The 23,084-nt window shown below is 44.0% G+C and overlaps 6 protein-coding genes across 6 annotated transcripts; 2 read left to right on the top strand and 4 right to left on the bottom strand.

The window, feature by feature from the left end:
• Positions 1-6,676: 6,676 nt before the first annotated feature.
• Positions 6,677-8,100, top strand: K441DRAFT_587091 (uncharacterized protein; the record flags this gene model as incomplete). Its single annotated transcript, XM_067644660.1, has 3 exons — positions 6,677-6,838; positions 7,093-7,389; positions 7,471-8,100. The coding sequence occupies 3 exons, from the start codon at positions 6,677-6,679 to the stop codon at positions 8,098-8,100; spliced, it is 1,089 nt and encodes a 362-aa protein (XP_067498240.1).
• A 36-nt stretch (positions 8,101-8,136) lies between these two features.
• Positions 8,137-10,495, bottom strand: K441DRAFT_668557 (uncharacterized protein). Its single transcript, XM_067650016.1, has one exon. It carries the CDS (start codon positions 10,138-10,140, stop codon positions 8,386-8,388), a length of 1,755 nt encoding a protein of 584 aa, XP_067498239.1. The 5' UTR covers positions 10,141-10,495; the 3' UTR covers positions 8,137-8,385.
• Positions 10,496-10,636: 141 nt separating this feature from the next.
• K441DRAFT_708630 (class II aaRS and biotin synthetase) lies at positions 10,637-12,390 on the top strand (the record flags this gene model as incomplete). The annotated part of the gene is made up of 6 exons (XM_067653790.1): positions 10,637-10,729; positions 10,953-11,140; positions 11,191-11,295; positions 11,327-11,378; positions 11,460-11,913; positions 11,982-12,390. The coding sequence occupies 6 exons, from the start codon at positions 10,637-10,639 to the stop codon at positions 12,239-12,241; spliced, it is 1,152 nt and encodes a 383-aa protein (XP_067498238.1). The 3' UTR covers positions 12,242-12,390.
• A 234-nt stretch (positions 12,391-12,624) lies between these two features.
• On the bottom strand, positions 12,625-15,998 carry K441DRAFT_681568 (glycoside hydrolase family 31 protein; the record flags this gene model as incomplete). Its single annotated transcript, XM_067651488.1, has 7 exons — positions 12,625-13,342; positions 13,400-13,783; positions 13,839-14,273; positions 14,320-14,623; positions 14,683-14,743; positions 14,794-15,498; positions 15,579-15,998. The coding sequence occupies 7 exons, from the start codon at positions 15,996-15,998 to the stop codon at positions 12,625-12,627; spliced, it is 3,027 nt and encodes a 1,008-aa protein (XP_067498237.1).
• A 1,341-nt stretch (positions 15,999-17,339) lies between these two features.
• Positions 17,340-18,659, bottom strand: K441DRAFT_302892 (uncharacterized protein). Its single transcript, XM_067641049.1, has 2 exons — positions 18,489-18,659; positions 17,340-18,437 (listed from the first exon to the last, which is right to left on the bottom strand). The coding sequence occupies exon 2, from the start codon at positions 18,384-18,386 to the stop codon at positions 17,541-17,543; it is 846 nt and encodes a 281-aa protein (XP_067498236.1). The 5' UTR covers positions 18,387-18,437; positions 18,489-18,659; the 3' UTR covers positions 17,340-17,540.
• Positions 18,660-21,202: 2,543 nt separating this feature from the next.
• K441DRAFT_302877 (uncharacterized protein) lies at positions 21,203-21,835 on the bottom strand. The gene has a single exon (XM_067641048.1). The coding sequence runs from the start codon at positions 21,596-21,598 to the stop codon at positions 21,257-21,259; it is 342 nt and encodes a 113-aa protein (XP_067498235.1). The 5' UTR covers positions 21,599-21,835; the 3' UTR covers positions 21,203-21,256.
• Between the last annotated feature and the right edge of the window lie 1,249 nt (positions 21,836-23,084).

Here is a 23,084-nt window from a genome sequence, read left to right as displayed (position 1 = left end):
AAATCCCTAAGGCCACTTCTTATAGTGCTACTGCTCCTTCTTATATAGCGTCTTCTTTAAATAGTATCCCTGGTGGTTCTCCTATAGATCCCTATAGGCTTCCTCTTATAGGATTTTAGGATCCCTATTATAATGGCGAAACGTTTCCGTTTTTAATGCCTATACTTAATCCTATGGTTTTAATTTGCGGGGTTTTTCCTATTGCTTTACCTATGGCATATCCGGAACTATTTTTAAGTTTTTACCTTTAGTTCTTAAGAAGGTTTTAATTGTAGTATTGCATCCCGGCTAAAGGTACTCCTTAGGTTCCCAACTATTATACGCCTAAGAGTATTCTTCCTAACGAACTAAAAATTCGCGCTTCTTCTAGCGCTATCTTTGGTCTAGAATGTCTTCTACATTCCATTCTAGTTCCCCATTAATTTTGCTAGGTAGGGGCAGTTCCGTACTATCTCTTCTCTAGTATAGCTCTAGTAAGGAAATATAAAATATAGGATGTATTAGATAAGATTTCGGTAATTTTAATTCATAGGCTTGGTTTTCTTTAGTTTTCTTAACTATCTTAAAGGGTCTAAGCCACTAGTGATCCAGCTTCTTCTTAATACGTTTTATTCGGATATTTTTTATAAACAGTAAGACTTCGTCTCCTATCTTAAATTCTTTTAGTATATATTTTTTGTTATAGTACCTTTTTTACACGGCCTAGGCGTCTAGTAAGTGCTTTTTAAGTTCCTCTCTACGAATTCTTATTTGCTTAATTCTTTCGGATGCTACTGGTGCCTCTCTTTTAGAAATAATATCCTTAACGTTTTAGGGGTTATTTGCTTTTACCCTAAACAATGCTTTATAAGGGGTCATTTTTATACTACTATAGATGCTTGTGTTATACACATGCTGCGCTAAAGCTAACCACAATGTCTAATTATCCTGTTAATAATTAATATAGCAGCGGAGGTAGTGTTCTAATAACGCATTTAGACGCTCTATTTGCCCATCTGTTTATAGGTAAAAGGTAGTGCTTATCCTTCGCCGTATTTTTAACAAGAAACAGAATAAAGACTAAAATGCACTATTAAATACGGTGCCTCTATTAGACATAATTCCCCTTAGCGTGCTAAACAAGAGCTACCGTTCCAAAAATAGGTCTGCTAGTTCTGCTACTGTAATCGTTATTATAATAGTAAAGTATCCTAAAAACTTTGTATACCTATTAACGATTACTAGGATAGCATTAGTAACCTCTCCAGTTCTTATCTTAGTAGGGGGTAAGCCTATAATAAAATCTATTGTTAATTCTAATATAGGTCCCTACGGAATAGGAAGCACTAATAACTCGCTGTATAGGCGATGCCTAGATATCTATATCCTTTAGCACGTATTATACCTTAATACATAATCCTTAATCTCTTTAGATATTCCGTCCCAAAAGTATTTCCTTTAAACGGCCTTAAGGGTTCTATTAGCACCGTAGTAACCCCTAAGAGGGTTATTATAAAAGACCTTTAGAATTTCGTCTTAAATTGCTTAGTTCTTTGGGATATATACAGCACCCTTAAAGCGCAATAGACCCTTTTAGTCTTGCTGCTATAGCTTCTTAGTAACTCCGGCTAAGTTAGTCTCTACTATATCTTTCTACCTCTCCCTAGAGGCGAAGGCGTCCCTTTATTAAGCTTAAAGAAGAAGATCCAGAAAGGTTTTATACAGATTACTTGCTTCCGTTTTGCCTGCCGCTATTATAAACTTAAGGTATAGTACAAGACGTTTTAAACTATTAGTGCTAGTAGATTCTCCTGCCGTTATATAGTATGCTACGCTGCGAATAGGTATCTTGCCTATCCCCCTTAGATCTAAGAACTCGTAGCTGATACGCCATTAAGTCGAAGGTGCCGCGATACCTCTAGCATATCCTATAGAATTCTTGCTAATTCTAGGGTACGCCAACTTTATAACGTCTGCTTAGTTTATAACCTAGTTTATAACTATATCCTGCGGCTTTATAATTATGTCGCTTTGCAGCTATATCGCTAGGACCTCTACCCTACCACGAAATTCTATAGTTTTAGGGAAAGAGTCTTCTTTCTTCCTAAGTAAATTTTGCAATGTGGGGATTATTTCCCCTATACTGTTCTGGATCCTCCCTATCTTATAATCTGGACGTCTTAATAACCTATTAGTAGGATTTATCTTTCCTAGGCGGTACGTAATCTTAAAATTGTACTATAATAGTGCCTCTACCTACCTAGCTTATTAACCGCTTAATACCTTTATAGTTATAAAGTATTCTAGGTTATTATAGTCTGTAAGAACTTTAATAGGATAATTGCTTCCTATATAATAATGTCGCTAGTGCTTTATTGCTGTGATTATTATAAGCAGCTCCTAGTTGTGCGTTATATAACGCTGCTCTATAGGGGTTATTTTCCTTAACTAAAACGCTATAGGATGCCATTTTCCGTCTTTTAATTAAGATATAATTGCCCCTAGGGTAAAGCCGGATATATCCGTTTTAAGGTATATATATAGCTCCTAGCAGAAGTGTATTAGGATAGGCGCCGATATAAATAAATCCTTTAACTGGTCTATAGCCTACTTAGCAGCTTCCCTAAATATAAAGGGTCCTAACTTCCTGCTATTCTTAGATCCTTTTAGTAGATTAGTAATTAGGAGTATTATTTATAAGTAGTAAACAATAAACGTTTGGTAGAAGTTCGCCGTGCCTAAGAAAACCTATACTTCTCTAAATGTTGTGGGGTAGGGCTATTCCCTAATGGCGTCCACCCGACTTTTCTCTATTAATACTCCGTTAACGCTAACGATAAAGCCTAAAAAATTAATACTAGTAGTATAGAATATATACTTTTTTAGGTTTATATAGAGCTTGTATTCCCGCAGTCTTTCTAGTACTATTTATATGTGGTGCGTATATGCTTTGTAGTTATTAGAGTAGACTATAATGTTATTAAGGTAGACTATATATATCGTGTTTAATAGGCCTAATAATGCCTTATTAATATAGGCCTGAAATATTGCTGGTGCGTTAGTAAGCCCAAATAGCATTACTAGGTACTTAAAGTGGCCGTACCATATTTAGAACGCCGTTTTTTACTTATCGCCGGCTTTAATCCGGATTTAATAATATATATCTTTTAGATCTAATTTCGTAAATATTTTTACGCCCAATAGCCTGTTAATAAGCTCCCCTATTAAGGGTAACGGGTAGCAATTCTTTATAGTAATCTTATTTAGCGCCTAATAGTTAATATAGAGGCGAAGGGTCCCGTCCTTCTTAGGTATAAATATAATTAGTGCCCCTGCCGGGCTTATAGAGGGCCAAATCTATCCTTTTTAAAGATTGTCCACTATATATTAACGCAGTACCGCCAGCTTATTTTCTAATAGGTTATATAGCGGTCTAAAAGGAGGTTGTTTGTCCCCTATGTTTATCTTATGCTTAACTAATATAGAGTTGGGTAAAGTTTATGCAGCCTCTTTACTGGAAATATTCTTTAAGTCTGTATATTCCTATGAAATCTCTAGTTTCTTAACTACGTATAGCCGGATATCTAAAAATAAACATCCTGTGTCCCCGTTCTTGGTATTAAGAGTAGTATATATAGTATATGCCTACCCTTCTTTTTGTATATGGTTTAAGAAAGTCTCTTAATCTTCGACTATAATGCGCGGTTAAGACTTCCGATGTTAATACGAGGCTAAAGGCCAATTAATGTCCGGATTAACTTAGCGAAGCTATAGGTATCCTAAAATAAGGTTATACCCCTTGATTTTTGCGGCATAGAAGCGCATCTCCTATATGTCTTATAGACCATCGCGGTCCTAGCTGGCCACGGAAAAAGCCTATTCCCTGTAGTATGGAATCCGGTAGCCTCTAATGCTTTAAATGGTGCGCACCTACGAGCCGCTAAGGTCCAAATCTAATTCTTTTACTAGTAATTAAGAAATGAACCTTATACTCGCGCCGCTATCTATAAGGCAGTCTCGCGTTACCTATTTGTTATTAACTTAAATGGAGACAGGAATAACTATGTGGTAGTTTACTCCCTCCTTCTCTTACTGGCCTAGTGTAAGGGAGTAAAGATCTACTAGGCTGTCTCTTTTCCCAATTAGGCCGACTCTTACTTCTTTTGCCGGTAGAAGCGGCTTATATAGCCCTTCTTGCCGCAGTTATAACAGGTATGTATCTCCCAGTTCCCCTCCTACAGATTAGGTCTCTGCCTATTATTATTTTAGGGTTAACTAGCGTTGCTTTAGGGCTGCGAGGCCTACTTGCGTTGTCCTTTTATAGAGCGGTTAGGTCGGAATCTGCCCCTATTATTAAAGCTAGGTCTAGTCCTACGCTCTTTATTATTGGCGTCTCGTTCCTTTCGCTTACCTAAATAGTCTCTTTTAGTACTCTTAATCCAAGTAGCTTTAGAGATAAGCTTTTCTTAAGAGGTAGGAATTTCGCCCTTCTCTTATATGGCCTGTCGAATTTTAGGTCGTAGCTTAGTGAGTAGCTAGTAAAGTTATATAGCGTTATCCCATAGATCTAAGTAGGGTATATTATCTTCTAGTTTTTTTAAGTAGTTTACGAACTAGACCACAGTCTAACTATCCCGCTGTTTGGCGTTATGGTATCGCTGGTTGTAGTCCATCCCTTAATTAGTAGGGTCTTAGACCTAATCGACCAACTAGGTCCTAAGTTCGCTAAATTTAAGGGGTGTAGTAAGTTTTTTTTTATAGCATGTCTATAAACTTTTAACGGTGCCACGCAGGAAGGTAGAAGTAATTAGTGTCTAATTATACTTATTAGAGTAACGTTTTAGATTTAGCCAAAACTTAGTTTTGTATTATTGGATAAAACGATTACAGTTCCGAAGACTATTACTATAGTACTTATTAGGTTCCTTTATGCGGAATTTAGGTTTTTCTAACGTTATAGTATAGTGTGGCGTTACCCCTTTAAGTCCGCTTCGTGTCTAGGGTGTCTATACTTCCCCTAATTGTTCTTATAATTGTTCTTAGTAGTTTTAATATACTTATCTTAATTATATCTCTAACTCCTTTGTTTTTTATAGGGTCTTATATAGCGACCGCTCTAATAACTTTTTAGCGGTAATCGTTTCTAAGGGTCTTGTAAGGTTAGACGGACCAACCGTGGCTTCTTTGTAGGAAGAGGGAATGCGCTCCTCTAGGGAGACTCTTTAAGCCTCTTATAGTAAGGGCGTTACTTTATGGGGTATAGGAGTATGGTTCGTTATTATTAATTAATAGCCGTATATTCTTAACGGATTATAAACAATTAGAATTATAAGAGGCCAGCCTAACTAAAACGTATAATTATCTAATTAACAGTGTTACCGGTAAGTAAAAGGTAAGTTAAAGGTAAATAAAAGGTAAATTAAAGGTAGAATGAGTTTTATATATTAAAGAATAAATACTTCTAACTACTTCTATTTAGAGACTAATTGCTAGTTCTTCTCTAGAGGAGAACTAGCTCCCTATATGATCTTTCTAAGACGCTAGTAAAACCCTTTGCCCCTTATCTGTCTAACCGTGTCTTCTAGGACGTAGATGGAATATAGGTAAGACCTCCTTTTAGAACATAGATGAGACCTCCTTCTGGAATATAGATGAGACCTCCTTCTGGAACATAGATAAGACCTCCTTCTGTCTTATCTAATATATACCTTCTGGGGAATTCCATTACATAACTACTATAAATACTAAAGTATTAATATACCTTATTTTGAAATCTATTATTTTAATTGTTCTAATTGTCTTAATTGTCCTAATTGTCCTAATTGTCCTAGTTATCCTAATTGTCCTAATTGTCCTAATCGCCCTAATCGTCCTAATTGTCTAGGGAGCCTCCTAATAGGTTTTTAATAGGAAGCCGAGTATAAGTGTCTTTTAGAGCTCCTGGCAGCCCTAATAGGAGCCTATTAGTATTACTAGGAGGTATAAATAAATTGCTAATATAGGCGTATATATATAAGGTAATTAAATAAAAGTAAGGGTAGGATAATATTAATTTTATATTATTCTTAATTTAAATAAAAGTATAGTATAAGCAGTAAATAGGGTAAGATAGGTAATTAGGATACTCCTATATAGGAGTCTTAGAGCAGCAACCTAATAGTATTTTTTCTCCCGTTAATATAATACGAGCGTACTACCTAGAGGGATATATACTGTATTACCTCTTACGTTTACCCTTAGAGGTTTTTTATATACAACTTAGTAGAATTTATCTATATAGACCATAATTAGAACCGTATTAGATATTAATTAAGATTAAATAATAATAATAAGCCTAAATTTCCCCTCTATAAAATATTAAGAATTTAAGGGGAATTTTAGTTTGAAATTTTAAAAATTTATTAAACGGTTAATTTTATTAGTGGATTATATATTTAAGACCCTAGTACTAAGTTCTATTATAATAATTTAATAAATTTTTTTTTTAAAAAGATTAAATATATATATATATATAAGTATTTACTAAGCTATATATAGAAATTTACAAAATTTTATTAAAAAGGGGACTTGTTTTTAGTAAAATTTAGCCTAAGCGCGCGTGGCGGAGGGGTCTTGACGCGCTACGTCGGGACTGTTACTTTTCGGGGTTGAAGATTCACTTCTTATAACGCCCACACTAACATCACAGATGCAAAATATGGCCCAGCCTTTCAGCTTTAGTTTCTCCGGCGATGACATAGAAGCTGATTCTAATGATGCGCAGAACGACCTTGAGCCGGGAACTTCAGCTGTTCCAGAGCATGCTTCCATTTCAGGCCCTCCCCTAGTCGAAGCCCAAACTCATGATATTGAAGAATTGGTAGGTAAGAAGCATGACTCGTGTGTGTATTCACGCGTACCGTTTGCTGTATCTTAATCAATTTTCAAGGAGTGAATGACCTTTCCTTAATTTTCTTCCGTATAGTAGTGGGGTCGATTTATGTCTCAACAATTCTCATTTATTGCTATTGTCATTACCTCAAATGGGGTTATTCTACGAATTCAAATGGTCAAGCGTCCTTAGCTTATAAATTTCAATCACGCATATGGTATGGATACTAAACATCTATGTAGCTCTCCACACTCCCCTCCAAGATATCCTATAGCCATCTAGATATCGAGTCCCCAAAAGGCTACAAGACCCGTCTTCCACGTCGTGAGCTCTTCGATATTCGCATGCAGTTGATGACAGAAGACGATGGCGCAGATATTGCTCCTGTAGCTGGCTTGGATAACTCCGACATCAAGACCAACGTCTACGAAGGGGGATTCAAGAGTTGGGAGTGCTCCATTGATCTGGTTAAATTTTTGCTCGATCGCGGCCCGAGAAAGGATCTTGATGATTTATGTAGAGTTGACCATGTTATTGAGGTATTCGTTCCCTCCTCATGCTTCATAACTTAATTCTCTAGGAAGTACTTTTTAGAGACCTGAAATCTAACCTTTCCCTAGCTTGGCTGTGGCACAGCTCTTCCCACCCTTCTACTATTTCATTATGCCATCACTCAGTCAATTCCACTCTACCTCACCTTAGCAGACTATAATGCCTCTGTCCTGCGCCTCGTCACGCTTCCCAACCTTCTTCTCACCTTCGCTTCCACCCTACCTGCTACGACGTCCCCATTCTCGACTGATCAGCCAAACCCTCTTCTCACCGAACAAAATGGTGATCTCAATATAACCCCAGAACTGGTAGCCTCCTTCCGCCAGGTTCTTGTCTCCCTTCCGATTACGCTCACACTCATTTCGGGGTCCTGGACGCCCACCTCTAAATTACTCCCGCTCATTGCCACGGCGCCGGAAATGAACACATTCGTCATCGCTTCGGAAACAATCTACTCACCTTCGAGCCTTTCTGCGTTCACTGAAGCAATGATAGGAATCTTGTCTCGCGTACGGTCTGGGAAAGCAGTCGTGGCAGCAAAGAGAGTGTATTTCGGGGTTGGAGGCAGCGTCGATACGTTCAGAATAGAATGCTCTAATCGGGGAGCAGTAGCATATGAGATTGAATTTGATGGGCTAGGAGGAGAAGGCAATGGTGGTGGAGTGAGGAGATGTTTAGTGGAGGTACAGATGCTATGATGAGATTATGCATTTCTCGGGCAAGACGCGATTTACTTAAATGTTCATATTTTATTTAATTAAGACTGCCCTGGCTTAAAGAACATCTGGGGTATCTTGAATATCTACTCTTTCCCAGAGAATGAATCCAGACGCCAGAAGGTCTCAGTAACCAATACTACCCGTTATCGCGACCCACAATATCAAAAATTGCTCCCAGAAACCCCAAACACCAAACGAGTGGCGGTTTTGGACCAGCGCATATATAACCGCCAATACACCTGAGCCAACCAGTCGCTCGTCTGCTCACCTAACTTTGACATCCACCGTTCTAACCCTTGCTCCATCTTCCGCAAGAAGCTTCTGTTCCTCTAGCATAGCTTTATCGAGGATCCTCCTGTAGTTTTCACCTTCCATTCTTCTCGTTTCGCCTCTGACACCTTCCAGCCTTTCAACCCCCATCCGGATGTTCTCCAAGTGGAACGAAAGTGGAACCTCCTCTCTAGTGCCAACGATTTCTGGCTCCGCCACTCTCTCCCTCAGGTCCTCCAAGCCTACCGCAATTTCTTGCAATTTCAGCGCCGTGGCACTCACGTGCTTCCACGCCGTCTTTCGGTAAGTAGTGACTTCCCTAAGGAGTCTAAGCTGCTCGTTGAGCTTCGCGACAGAGGCCCGGTTACCACCGAGCTTTGTCCAGAGGTACTCAAAGAGCTCATCCCGGTTGCCCTTTGCTACGATGCCGTCGCGGGTTGCAATGCCAGCAATAACGTCGAGACGCACGTCGAGATTGTCCAGAACACCCAGAAGAGCTTGGGCCTCCATGATAAGGGAAGAGATTTGCTCCTCAATTGCTTTCGTATGGCGAAGGTACTGCTCGAACAAGATTTCGTGGACGGTGCGGGGTGCAGCCCTGAAACTGGAGAACGGGTCTATAGCAGATATAAGCCGAGAAATAACCCCAGTGCTTGCCTCCTTGTTGGAAATGCCATCAAGAATTTGGATAGTCCATCGGTTTATGTTAAGGATTTGGTCAACAGCACGCCCGATGCGTGAATTGAAGCGGGTGAGATCGGATGAAGCTTGGCGCGCTGTGTCGACGAAGCCTTGGAACTCAACACCCAGCTCGTTACGCGAAGGTAAGGTAGAGAAGCGAACCACGTGTTTGAGATCTCGGATTGAGGCTTCGCTGCGCTTCATATCCAAGGGAAGACTGGCACCGTCGATGGACGAGTGGAGGACATCTTCGAACACGCTCTGAACCTTCATGAGCTCTTTAAATTCAGCCTGTCCAGTCTGTTGAGGCAGCAAGAGACCGCAGAATGGAAGGTTGAGGTATGAGGAACCCGGAATGAGGCAGATTGGGGAGAGGACACCGTAGATGCTAGTAGTGAGAAAGTTCGCTTCCCTCGTGAATAAGGCGATGAGAAGGAGGGACAGAAGTACATAAGAAAACACTGGCTTCAAAAGCCGGAGGGTGAGGCCGATGATTGAGAGGAAGTAATCGAATATTGGTCGAATGAGATTCTCGATCAATAAATTAGGAGAGAGCCAAGCATATTCCTCTTTCTGAGGAGTAGGAGAAGAATGCTGCTTTTTGGGCTGCACGGGATGGCCATGTCTAGATATGCGAGGAGAAGGCCTGGGCGGGGAATCCATTGGGGTTGTGCTTCGCCGTGGCTGGCGTTTGGATAGCTGAGAGTTTCTGAGAGGGGATGCTTTAACCCACGATCCCTCTGAAGATGGCGTCATCGATGGCATTATAAACGATGGTTCCGGTGAATTGAATTGCGAATTTAAAAGCGGTGATTTCCTCGTAGGCGGTGTTGATACTCGGGATTCCCAGAGGGTTTGAGATGACAAGCCTGGTTGACTCTTTGACGGATGAGGCGATGCTTTTTCTTTCTTTGATGGTAGAGGTGTAGGGATGTCATTCCCCGAGCCATATTCAGAACCGGAAACACTTGCTGTGCCGCTACTGTAGTTATCATCAACATCCTCATATTCTACATTTCCCCATGAATCCTCAAGACTCGCTTGTGACCTCTCGCCATGAGACTTCATCTTGAACACGTCAATTGATGCGGTAGTGGCCAAGGCCTATTGCAGAAGGTCTAAATAATTCTTTCGTGTTTTAGCAAGCGTGACGAAGAAGGGTAAGGTAGAAATGGTGGGATTTAAAGACTCGAGGATCTTATAGGTACAATACTTTAGTTTCAGGAAAACAACTCAACGAGGTTGACGAGAGGCTGCAGCCTGTTCGATGGCTCTGAAGAGAAACTTCTGAAGGGTGTGCGCACGGTGAAATGGAGGTGGCTGGTGAATGTGCTCAGGTCGTGAAAAGGCGGTTCCATCATTGTCTTTTGCCTCCAGCGCATACCATGACGCTGGCCAGTTAAACGGCTTGTAGCGTGTTCAAGTGCTCGGCTCCAATAGGCTGGAAAAGTATGCATTTGTTGGACGAATTAATTTGCAGGGAATTTAAGCTGCCTTGCTGTCACCTGCCAAGCAATCTTCCCTCCCAAATCTTGAGTGTTGCAATGACTTTCAAACCTACTCGATGCTCTCTCTGCGCCCACCACTTCGTCTGTCGCATAATTCAGGATACGTGCGGTTAAGACCTTGTTATGTCTGCCAAAGTCCTTCAACTGTTGTCCGGAGCTGTTCTTGCTCGGCCCAAAAATCCTTAGGGTTTAGTGGATTGAAATCTGCTCCATCGATATCACCCAGTGCGACATTAAATTCTACTTCTAGAGATCCTCTAACACCTTCGACTGACCATCGAACCCTCGCCCAAAGCCATGAGCTCTTCATGACCTCGCAATATCCCTGGATCACCTCTTTTCCTCCCCAATGGCGCGGCCATTTTCAACAAGCTGCAATCATTCCTTCGCGCCCGGTATCCACAATTCGGCTTTACCGAAGTCATCACTCCGACTATCTGCAAGAAGTCACTTTGGGAGATGTTAGGCCACTGGGAGAATTATGCCGAAGACATGTTTGAAGTCAAGGGACGAGGCGCATCCGGTCAAACGGCCAATACTGAGATTGGACAGGATGAAGAGTTTGGGCAAAGCCTATGAACTTCTCTGGACACTGCCTAATCTTCGCAAGCAGGACTCGGAGTTATCGCGACCTACCTATACGATACGCCGACTTCAGCGCGCTACATAGGAATGAAATATCAGGCGCACTGAGTAGGTTGACACGGGTGAAGAGGTCACCAAGATGATGCGCACATCTTCTGCAGGCCGTCGCAGATTTTGGATGAGATTAGAAGCACGTTGGATTTTGTCGGGATGGTCTACGACACGTTTGGGTTGGGGCCATATAAGTTACTACTGTAAACCCGGCCGGCAGACCACTTCATTGGGGCTATTGAGGACTGGAATAAGGCCGAAGAGCAACTGAAGTCTGCTCTTGAGCATAGTGGACGAGAATGGAGCATCAAGGGAGGGGATGAAGCGTTCTACGGGCCTAAGATTGATATCATCGTCAAGGACTCTCACGGCGAGGGGCGTCAGACCGCCACGATCCAGCTAGACTTCCAGCTACCTCAACGTTTCAAGCTGCAATGCCAAGCTGCATCAGAAGATCTCGAGACGGCAGTCTCATCATATGAAGGCTCTAAAACGACTCTCGAGAACCGCCACGCAAGGCCTGTGATAATTCACCGTGCAATTCTAGGTTCGCTCGAGCAATTTATGGCATTGCTCATCGAGCATTGTGCCGGCATTTACCCTTTCTGGTTCTCGCCACGTCCCGCTATTATCCTCAGCCTCAACCAGGACCCAGAAGTTCTATCACACGTCCACAACATGCAACGCCAGCTTAGTGGTCATGCTCGCAGTCGCTTATCGAGTGGTCTCCCGGGCCCACAGCTACTTGAACGCATGTCGACACAGATACGTCGCCGCGGTCATTGGGGAAAAAGATCCATGACGCAGAGAAGCTGCGGTACAACCTCATCATCGTTGTAGGGCCAACGGAGGCTAATAATGGGAAAATGAGGCTTGAGATCGCTAACCAGCCGGAAGCGACAGAGGAATACGCTATGGAGGTATTAAAAGGGACGCTTGATGGTAAAGAGTACAATAGAGGCATAGAGACGAGTGGCGAGGATGGGAGAAAGTACTTCGAGGCTCTCATAGAACGGTATTTGTAGACCTGTAATAATATGTATATGTACAGTGTAAACAGCTGGCCACCACGTCCAATGTCTGACTCAGAACACTGGTACCGACTTAATATTCACTTTGATATAAGACTTCTTAAGTCCTTCGGCTTAATAGTAAGATGAAATTTCACGCCGGGGAAATGATGTCATGAAGCCTCTCAGCTAGTTGAGTAATCGCAAATGAGCTTTTCAGTAAGTCTCTTAGACATTCTCATGGTGATTTAAAACGCTATCAGAACAATTGTTCAACGCATCCCACTACTCTCGAAAGTGGCGTTCAAATTTAGCTTATCTACACTAAGATTCATGAAAGTCTATAAACTTCATCAAGGAAGTGCCCCAAACCACCTCCCTTAAAAGCTTAAAAGTATCTAGGTCCATGTCAATTCCCAATTCTGCTTCCACGCGCCAGAACTAGTCAGCTTGTCCAAACCAGTGATACTCAGCACACCGCTGGCCTTATTATAGTTGACTCCAGAACTAACTGGCTTTCCATTAAGCGACACCTTGCCAGAGCAGCTGCTCACACCCATAACCGTCACATTTGCCAATGGATTGGTATCTACATAGGTGCCGATAGCTTTGGAGGACAGATGACCATGAGAAGCCTCAAGCTCGACGGATAGTGTTGCGCTCGGGTTGAGGCTCTCACCATCGTCAATATATAACTGCCCTGTCGCGGCTCCCCCAGCGCTAAGAGCTACAAGGAGGCCCCACGGATTCTTTCGGCTTTCAGCCGTCGTGTAACCAGGTTCTTGCGTTGGCAATATGGAATTGCCTCGAATATAGACGGGGATATGGCCTAGGGGAGCATCGATAGTCATATTTTGCCAGGCACTTGCCTTAACCTTGGTTTGTGCGTACCAGTCGTACCAAACTTCGCCTTCAGAGATTCCAGGGAATACACCGTTGACACTAGTGGCGCCCTGGTCTAAGACAGGAATGACCATGAGAGATGGGCCAAGTAGGAATTGGCGGTCTGCGTTTGCTAGAGAGGGGTCCTTAGGGAATTCCCATGGTAGAGCTCGCATAACGGTGCTGCCTGTTGTATGTGAGAAGTGGAAGAGGGTGTACATGTACGGCAAGAGGCTTTTAGTTGATCAAGTTAGTTGTGGACTTTTTTGGATGAGACATTAAGGGAAATACCTATAACGGATATATATTGCCGCCTTTGTCGCAGCGATGACTGAATCCCATACATATGGCTCCTGAGAGTTTGCTGATAGTACATTATGGTTCCTGTAGAATGGAAAGAAGGCCGAAAGCTGCATCCAGCGATTACATAGCTCTTCGTCTGAGTTGCCGTTAAAGCCACAAGTATCAACACCAAACATTGGGATTCCAAACAAGCTGAACGATAGAGCTTGCGGAATCGAGAAATACATGTAGTACCATTTGGATGCGTTGTCACCACCCCAGTGACCAGCCCATTTGCCCGATCCTGCAAAAGTGGACCTCCCAATAATGAAGGGACGTTTCGTTGGGAATATGGCTAAAAGACCCTGGTATGTCGCGTTCAGGATTTGATGGCTAAGCACCTGTGAGAATACAGATTCTATGTGAGATGGAAAATATGCTAGTATACCCAAAAAGATTGTGAACATCGTATTCTTCAACTCCATCGCGATGGGTCGCGTTGGGAGATACAGCGTGCACCGCAAGATCACCCTGAACATTATTGATAACGTATGGGGGGTGGTTGACATCTCTCACATAAGGGGTAGGTGTTGTGCGAAGGTAAACTGTTGATGTTGAAGTAGTCGGGCCGGCTGAGGATGACGCCGCTGCTGCCTGGCTCGAAGAAGCGGCAGATGCAGAAGCTGCTTCAGTCGTATTGGTGATGTTGAAGCCTTCAGGGTAATCGTATATTATGCCGCCGGGTTCGCCTGGTAAACTGAATGGTGGATGTACATAATTCATCGTCACGTTGCCTGAACCGCATGAGCCAACGCAGAAGGAGGAGACTTCGGACATGTCAATCCAGATTCCGTCGAATGGAATTTCATGATGCCAGTTAACCCTAGGATGATGTTAGTAGCTGTCATGTCTGTTAATAGCTGACTTACATCTCGTTTCCCCACCACGGCACAGATTCTTCGGCATGCCAGTCTGGGAAGACCGTATACCCTGGCCACACCGCACCAATATATTGGCTTCCATCAGGATTCGTCATGAACACGCCGGAGCTATTACCTCTTGTATAAACACCGTAAGCATCGCTTGCGTTGTTCGGGTTCGGGATATATATCGCCGAGTCGACGATGGGAATGTAATGTTGCCCGTTGGCATGCAACTGCGATAAGAATGCCTGCCCCTCGGAGACGGGAAAGGTGTTCGAATCCACGGTGAAATCACGGTACTGGTCCATATCTTTGCATGTAATTAGCTAGCCAGTCTCCATGACAAGAAGCATAGTAGAACCGGCTTACAATCAATATCCGTCCAGATATTCTCGAGCGGAATATCGAACTTGCGAAATGTAGCCACAACCTTCAGCCACTCATTAGCATTACTATGAAAACTCCTTGCAGATAAATTACCTCGCTAAGTTGAGTCCAGTTCTTATATCCCCAACGACATTGATGATACCCGAAAGTAAAGTATTGTTGCATTGCGGGTAATCCAATGGCTCCCAACTTGTATTGCTTCGTAACCTCTGGTTGGCTTGGACCATCGAAGAAGTAAAGATCGATGCTCCCTCCCAGAGTTCTCCACGTGATATTCTCTGGCCTCAAGACTATTTCTTGGCCATGAGCATTCCGGAGGTAGACACCGTGAGAGTACGATTCATATTGGGTATTTGGTTTCGCACTGGTGTCAATGACAAGAGTCTTTTTGCCCGTTTTGGAGTTAACCTCAAAATATCTAGTGTCTAGATAGAAGGGGTGGCTTCCATAAATGTTGTAATCAATTGGGTCTCCTGCATCGGCGGCATATATCGTAGCCGTAAAGTTGTTCCCTAACCTTAAGCCATGAATTCTCTCACCAAGGCCATAGAGGTTGTAGTTTTCTGGGAGTGAAGATACGAACTCAATGAATTGGTTTTCGTACACGAGAACGCTGCCCTTGGAGCTGTAAAGAATATCACCAGTCGATTTCCGTATCACAGTGAAAGAGAAAGTCGGGTCATTACTCCACTCGAATTCAAGGTCGTTGGCTTGAGTATTCGGCTTGTAAGTGGTATCCAGCATCGGACGTGGTACAAGCTGCTCAGAGAGTATGTAATGGGAATAATTAGATGCATCCTACATAGATTAGCATGGAAGACCTACATCCACAACCTTGAAAATATGTTGTGGAAACATTCTTGATTGAGTTCACTTACAATACGCGCTGGGCTAATGTTGATAGAGAGGCGGTCCGTTGATTGATACTGGACCGTGAGATTCAGAGTATCGATATCAGTACCATAGACGTTGCAAGCCTTGCCAGCAAGAGTTAATACGGCAGAAAGGCCGTACGCGTTTTCCTGCACATTCAATGCTATGTATCCAGGGCACACTTTTTGAGCGTCTACGGCTTGTGGATCTTGAATGTTTGGGAGAATATTCGCACCAACGTCTGCTGATGCAGGAACAGTAAATATTGGGCGGAAGGTAGTCGGTGCGCCCTCAATAGTTGCAGTCTCGATGGTCGCCGCTGACGCGCTAAGGCCATCTGTGGAATTGGTGGTCGTCTGTCCAGCAACAAGAGTCAGAAAAGAGGATACCAAGAAAGCAGCCATCTTGAAGGATGAGAGCGCCATGCTGGATAAACTGCTTGGCAAAGGTGAAAGGTCCTGAGAAAACACAATTGGACGCGTCGATCAGCAACGATGGATGGCAGGTCTGAACAGGTGAATTGACGAAGCAAAGAATGCCTGCTAACAGTGAATGGAATAGAGGAGGGGCCACATCATATACTCAATTCCAGGTTGGTCATTACGAACGGCAAAAAATCCCAGATCCCCGCGGGTCAGCAGCCCTGGTATGACGCTTTCCCAGGTACAGCAATGAAGAACTCGCAGGGTGCATAAGCGACAAACTGGGGAAGAAGTGTTGGGAGATCAAGAACGAAGCTTCAATGGAGATGACTATTACAGGGAGGTCCATAGGCAGCCTTGCGATGCCATCTGTCTCTGCTCAGACCACCCTGGCGACCTTCCAGAGTTTCCGGAGATTGGACTCCACTTACCAGGAAGGAGAACTGCCATTTTGTCACGGTGGACCACAGCAGGAACAGGTACTGGTGCATTTGGTGCACACTGAAGACCATGTTACTAACAAAGGGAAGTCTAGTGACGATGTAGATCTTCTCACTGAGCCTCTTAGGTGGTTTCGTTGGGCTGCATGGTAAAATTGGAGGAGGGGATTGTTACTGAGGTAGCAGGATGAGCTATGCCTTCCGATAATGCAAATGACAGCCGTGAGCAGCCGCCTGCCGGTCTACTGTGGAACCATGACGATAGGCTGCAAGCGAAGGTCGAAAACCCCTCTCCGCGCTTAAGTCTTTTAGGGCCTTCCCCACAACGCCATGCTCGGCTCGCAGATCATCCGCCCAGCCATAAATCTAAGCACTAGGCTGTGAGGGGAAGGTTCATGGCACTCATTTGCTAAATCTACGGGAGAAGAATTCTAGAAAGACGAGTCAGAGCCCCGGACTCCGTTCCGCCCAATGATGCCCAAAACGGCAAGCACCGCTTGCGATCTATCGCGAGGCAACGTAGAGAAACTTAGTGAATCGATTTGACCTAATTGCCTGAATAGCTCCATCGTGACCGACCCAGCGCAGAGTGAAAGTGTGCTACCAATTTGTCCCACACAGAACACTTCACAGCTCCGACATGGTCTTCTCTTAGTTTCTTCCTATAGTCCGGAAGAATTGAGATAGCTGGGGAGGAGCACATGCGCTAGCGTTCCTCCTGTAAGGCCCTGTGTCTAAATGCATTCTACCGAGTTTCTTATTTTATAAATTTGCGGAATTTGTACGATTAGACATTAACTATGCCTCACATCTAGACCACTACGCTCGGGTTTGGCTGGGCTCAACAGGAAGATGGACCTCTAGACGATGTGGCTAATGCGTCTACCATCCTCATATGAGTATCGCTGTCCCTCTACAGACTTGACGAACTGTATAGCCTTAGCAGGGGATCGTCGAGGGTTAATCAGTAATAGCCTCGGAATTATGACTCGTGCTTGAACAGAGGACTGGACAGCATGTTTAAGCGTAAAGTCGTTACGCTGTCTCCCTGCCTGATTTGGAAGAGCGAAAAATTCTATGCTGTCGGAACGCGAATGACGCCACGTTAACGGTGGGCTCTACGTTCAGGATCCCTTTGGACGGAAGGCCACCGAAATAACCTGTAGCTCTGATCAGAGCCTTCACGGTTATTAAATATTGGCTCGTCTTCGATGTTGTCATCAAGTCTCTGGTAGACCGGCGCTGGCGAGTGAATTGGCTGGGTTGATATATCCGATACCGGAGATCTTCTGAATGGGACTGGGCTTTGTGACTCTAATGATACAAAGTACTCCTCGAAGCGCCGCCGCGAGACAGGCATTGGCTGATGCGCCGGTAAATCTTGAAACGTAGTAATAGTAATTGGGGGCTCATAAACCTCAGGGACTGGATCAGTTTTTCCTTTGCATTTAGCAGGATAATAATCACCCTCCAACTCTACAAGTTCGATTGTATCCGCTTCTACAGGATTCGATGAACCGGTCATTTCCGCACGGAGAGTGTTGTCTCCTGGCAGTTCAGTAGGTCGCATCCAAAGACTCCTTGCAGGCAATTCAGTCTTCCCAGAGGTTTCTGTAGATGTCTGCCGTGTAGGGTCCGACCGATTCTTTCGGCAAGCACGCCATACGAGATAAGCTATTCCTAACGTTATGGCTAGGAGTGCTGGAATGGCCACACCGATCCCAACAGCGCCTGCAGTATTGAGACCATGATGCGGAGTAGTAGTCCCGCAGCATGGACTGCACGTGTTGCTGGGACAGATCCAGTCATTATCGCAGTCGTTTTCTGTTTTACAAGAGTCCCCTAGACAATGACCTAGCCAGGTGCAGGCTGGTTGCGAAGTTGTAGAGAGTGCAGCATTGAAAATCGTCGGAACCCCTGAAAAGGTCGTGATACTAGCGGTTTTTGACATAACCCAGATACGGAGAGGACGTGGGTATATTGTGGTTCGATACGTTATATACTTGAAAGCTGTCAGTGAAGATCGAATGCATACATTCAAGATGGGCCATACGTGAAGCGTATATCCTTAAGCTATGTTATTAGCGTAGCTATTAATGCGGCTATGTGGACTTTACAATAGACGTCGTCTCCAAGCCTACAAGATTTTTAGGTGTGGTGGGTTGCGCGGTCATTTTCTATTACAACGCGGTCGATGTGTGTGCCGGCTGACAGCGAGGGAGGTGGTGAAAGATAACATGATGAGGTGCACAAGCCACGCAAATAGTCGGGTTACCCGTGCCGCTGTCGCGATCCACTTACCTCGTTACCGAGGTAAGTGCCGGCCAGCTCAACGAGTAGGGCCCAGATTTGCCAAGACACCCAAATACTATCAATATTCTTATTATATATTATCAACGCCATAACTACTGAGTATATTCGCGTCGAAAATAAGATCCAGGAGGCTCTCAAAGAACTCCGAGAGTCTACCAAGCCCAATGTTGCAGAAGCTGCGCGTCGACACGATGTTCCTAAATCACGCCTCCGCGCTCGGTGGAAAGGACATTAATCGCGTTGCAAGAGGCCTGTAGCAGGTAGAAGGCTTACTGACGATTAAGATCTTGCTCTTCGTAGCTATATTAATCGCTTGGATTCCTTATATACCGCCGCTTAACTGTTGGCCACGGAGGTAGCTTTACTGCTGAGGTGTCGGACACCGAACGACTACGGACACCGAACGACTACGGACACCGAAGGTCGAACTAGGGTTATTTTCCTTATGTATATTAGGGCTCTTAGAGCCACCTTGAATAAAACAGATCGCTCGTTCAATTCTGTGTCTCTACCCATCAGCTAGCTTATGTCATTCGTGATACCTGCTTGGCTGACATTAACTACTAATAATACGTTCTACAGTAAATCAGATCTTAGATTAAGCCAACGAAAATCCGGATTAGCTACCACCTCCCGTTAGCTCTTACTTTGTTAAACGCTGGCTTGGCCGCTACCTAGAGTACTATAAGCGTAGGCAGAAGACAATAGAGCTTAAACGCACAGCGGTATACGAGCCGAAGGATATTAAGGCGTGGTTTTATTAATACCGCGACGTCATAATTAAGTATATAGTTATGCCCACGGATATATACAACTTTAATAAGTTAGGATTCCGCGTTGGTATTAGTAAGGACCAGTGGATTATTATAAGGGAGCCTTATCGGAAATCTTACCTTTCTACAGATATAAATCGCGAGCTAGTTACTATAATGGAAACGATAAGTGGTAACGGAGTTAATCTACCACCTATAATTATACTTGCGGGCGCACAGTTCCTCCACTAGTAGTTTAAGAATTTAGCCCTTCCTAACCACTATTTATTGGGCCTATTAGAAATAGGCTATTCGAATAATAAATTAGCTTTTAATTGGCTTAAGCACTTTAACGCGTATAGCTCTCGGCGCCAGCTAGGTATATATAGGCTCCTAATTTTTAACGGCCACAGCTCTTACCTCACGAAGAAGTTTATTAAGTATTACAACAATTAAAAGATTATACTATTTACCTTACCTCCGCATACAAGCCACCTTTTATAGCCTCTTAATGTTGTTGTATTTCAGCCGTATAAACACCACTATAGTAAGGCAGTTAAGTAAGTAACATAAACGGGCTGCACCAACTTTAATAAAGTTAAATTCCTCCACGCGATTAAATTAATTCGTCGCTAAACGTTTAAATTGAGTACAATTAAGTTAGCCTTCCGGCAGGCAGGCCTTATTCCTTACAACCCTTAAATCGTCCTTAATTCTATGCGCAAGGCGCGTCCTACTACCCCCCCCCCCTCTACCACCTTATAAGCCACTATCTACACCATATACACCAAGATCTTTGCGTATAGTTTAGAAGAAAGTTTTACTGCTAGCTTAGGAGGTATATAAAGATAATAAGGAGGCCATAGATATCTTTATAAAATTCGCAAGAGGTAGTTTGGCAAATATGTATACATAACTACAAGCCAAACGCGAGCTTGTAAATACACAAGTAGTTACTAGAGCTCGTCGGCAACGCCAAAAAAGTAACAGAAAGGTTGTATAGAAGGGAGGGGTTATATATGCAGCAAATGCACGGTTAATTGTACAAAAGCGCGAGCAGGAGGAGGCTCTAAAAGCTGCACGTGCATTACTGAGGAAGGAACGGGCAACTGCGAAGCAGCTTCTTTAGGACGCCACAAGGCGGCCAGAGCCTTGATCTATTGTATATAGAGACTCCTTCCATTAAGAAACCAGTACTACACTATAAGATTCTAAATATTCGACTTTTTAGTAGAGCCCTGCGGCTTCAAAATCATGGTCTTGGCAAATCTGACGTTGAGGTGGGCTCTACTCGTTGAGCTGGCCGGCACTTACCTCGGTAACGAGGTAAGTGGATCGCGACAGCGGCACGGGTACGGTTGGCAGCTGAGCAATAGCGCGCAGGAGGCTTGGGGGTAAGGCCAATCCAGAGCCAACAGCGTTGAAAGGTGTCTCGGCGCTAAGCCTTCTAAACGAGAGACCTAGAGGAGGTGGGATTGAACGGTACATGTATTAGAGCTAGTTCTGACGCTGGCCCCTCGATAAAGCAGTTGTAGGGTGCATATCCGTTATTTGGCTCTTTCCGCTGCATTAAAGCTGTAAAATGACCCCAGAATGTTATAAAATTCTAGGAAATTTTATTTTGAAACATGCGCTATAAGTCAGCATAGTTTATCATGCGAACCGTAGTGGAATTTGAAGTACTCCGGAATTGTGTGATATGCCCCCGAATCATAATATCAACTCAACGACGGCGCTATACTGACGCCTCAACCTCTCATTCCCCAACTACTGAACCACTTTTTGCATTCTTATCCGGAGGGAAGACTGGATACCAGAATTTGATAACGTGCGCATTTTCTATTGCTAGAGTTAGTCTTTTAACGAGCTGGCGATTATCCCATTCAAATGTCGGCAAGTTTAGAGCTTCCACAAATTTCAATTTCTCATCAGAGAAGATTATATGGAAGGTGTAGCCGTTCTTTTGCTTCCTTTTGATATTCGGTATTCTATGTTGATATGCTGAACAAACTGTTGACGCCAGGTTTATAAAGCCTCTCAGTTGTGTCTCTAAACCCACATGCCTGTGGTGCGCATCCTCGCACACAAGGTGTCGCATTCCATGAATCAGGTATACCCTCTCCCGGTGCCCCAGTGCAAGGGTAGTAAAATAGAATTGTGAGTCCTGGAAGTGACTATAGATCGATGTGGTTGCCGGACGTTGTGGATATCTAGAGAGAGGGGATTCTGAAGTTACTTAAATGTGCACAAGCGCCGTCATCCTCTGGGACGGGAAGGTCCCTTGGGAATGTAGTATCTATCTCGGTGGTTAGTACATGAATAAATTTGTTCTGGGACTGACTGACGAACCATTCTACCTATTTCGAGTTGTGAATCGGTATACACGTACCCGGACGGTGGAGAAAAGCGTCTCTACTATACAAAGGTAGAATTGACGCAAAGCAATTAGCAACTAGTGCGGTCCTCAGGTGTTTTACAGTCCCTCGTCAAAAGTCTCCGTGCGAGCGCATTTTTTAGACAACCCACCTTGCTAAATTACTATATAACAACCACATAATTAATTCTAAAGCTATAAAAAATATTTTAAGTTTATATTATATAGTAAGTTCTTTAATTAACGTCTGATACGGATCCTATCTAGGCCCACGCAGACTACTCTGTACACAAGGGAAACTTATAAATTGACAAGAAGAAAACCCTTGTTGATGTAGGGAGACGGAAAAACCCTTATGAGCCACCCTTAGTAGGATGAAAACCCCTGTTTTGCCATGCCCGTCCGTAGAGCGGCCCCCTGCGGGCCTACGGCTACGTTCTGTCCTCCCTTGGATGATTCGAACCCCTTGGGAACACCACTGCTTCCTTCTTTGGCTTATCCAAAGCTAGTGGTTCACTACGTCCTAGCTAGGCCTTTGCCGTTCGAATGCTGTGCTTGTGCTTGTAGTTGTGTCCCGTATCTTGACAACCCCCTGTATGCTATCTCTTGTTGACCATTGGCCATATACGCCATGCCTTCCCCCCCCTAAGGCCTATTGAAGGCGTAAGGGGGATTATCCGTTCTACTATCCTAATACTAAAAGACGAAAGCGGGATGTGTGGTGGGATCTGGGTATCTTTTGTGCCTAGGCCCCAGTTACTAGGCCCTCTCCTAAGGGCACCACCTCCGTTGAGAGGAGACAAGGAAAACCGTACGGGGTTATCCAGCTGCCCGCTTTCAGTAGTATTACGGCAGTACGGCGAGTGACCCCGCATGCTCCGCGGGCGATCGCTCCCCTGGGGGTTGGGAGGGGCCCGTATATTTGCTCGTTTGTTCGTTTGTTCCGCGTTTACTTGTTCGTTGATGTGAGGTCGTCGATGCTTTCTACTGGGGGACGGGGGATGATATCGAATACCCGCGCATCTATGTTGGATCGTACAGGTGCCCTGGATAGGAGAACGTAGTAGTCGTCGTATTGTAGAGAGCCAACAGTAGTGGTTTTTTAAGATCTCACCATCCGAAAATTTTTCACCACCGCCTCTCAACGCCCACAACCACCACCGGTCCTCGTCCGCACGCTGTGCGACGTCTCTGGCGTTGGCTCTGGATC

Source organism: Cenococcum geophilum (assembly GCF_001692895.1).
Source record: "Cenococcum geophilum 1.58 unplaced genomic scaffold K441scaffold_64, whole genome shotgun sequence".
Taxonomy (NCBI): Eukaryota; Fungi; Ascomycota; class Dothideomycetes; order Gloniales; family Gloniaceae; genus Cenococcum; species Cenococcum geophilum.
This window is presented reverse-complemented; position numbering and strand designations above follow the sequence as displayed.

Coding starts and splice junctions, on each gene's coding strand:
- K441DRAFT_668557 (XM_067650016.1), bottom strand. CDS start 10,140: ATGAAGTCTCATGGCGAGAGGTCACAAGCGAGTCTTGAGGATTCATGG.
- K441DRAFT_302892 (XM_067641049.1), bottom strand. CDS start 18,386: ATGTCAAAAACCGCTAGTATCACGACCTTTTCAGGGGTTCCGACGATT.
- K441DRAFT_302877 (XM_067641048.1), bottom strand. CDS start 21,598: ATGCGACACCTTGTGTGCGAGGATGCGCACCACAGGCATGTGGGTTTA.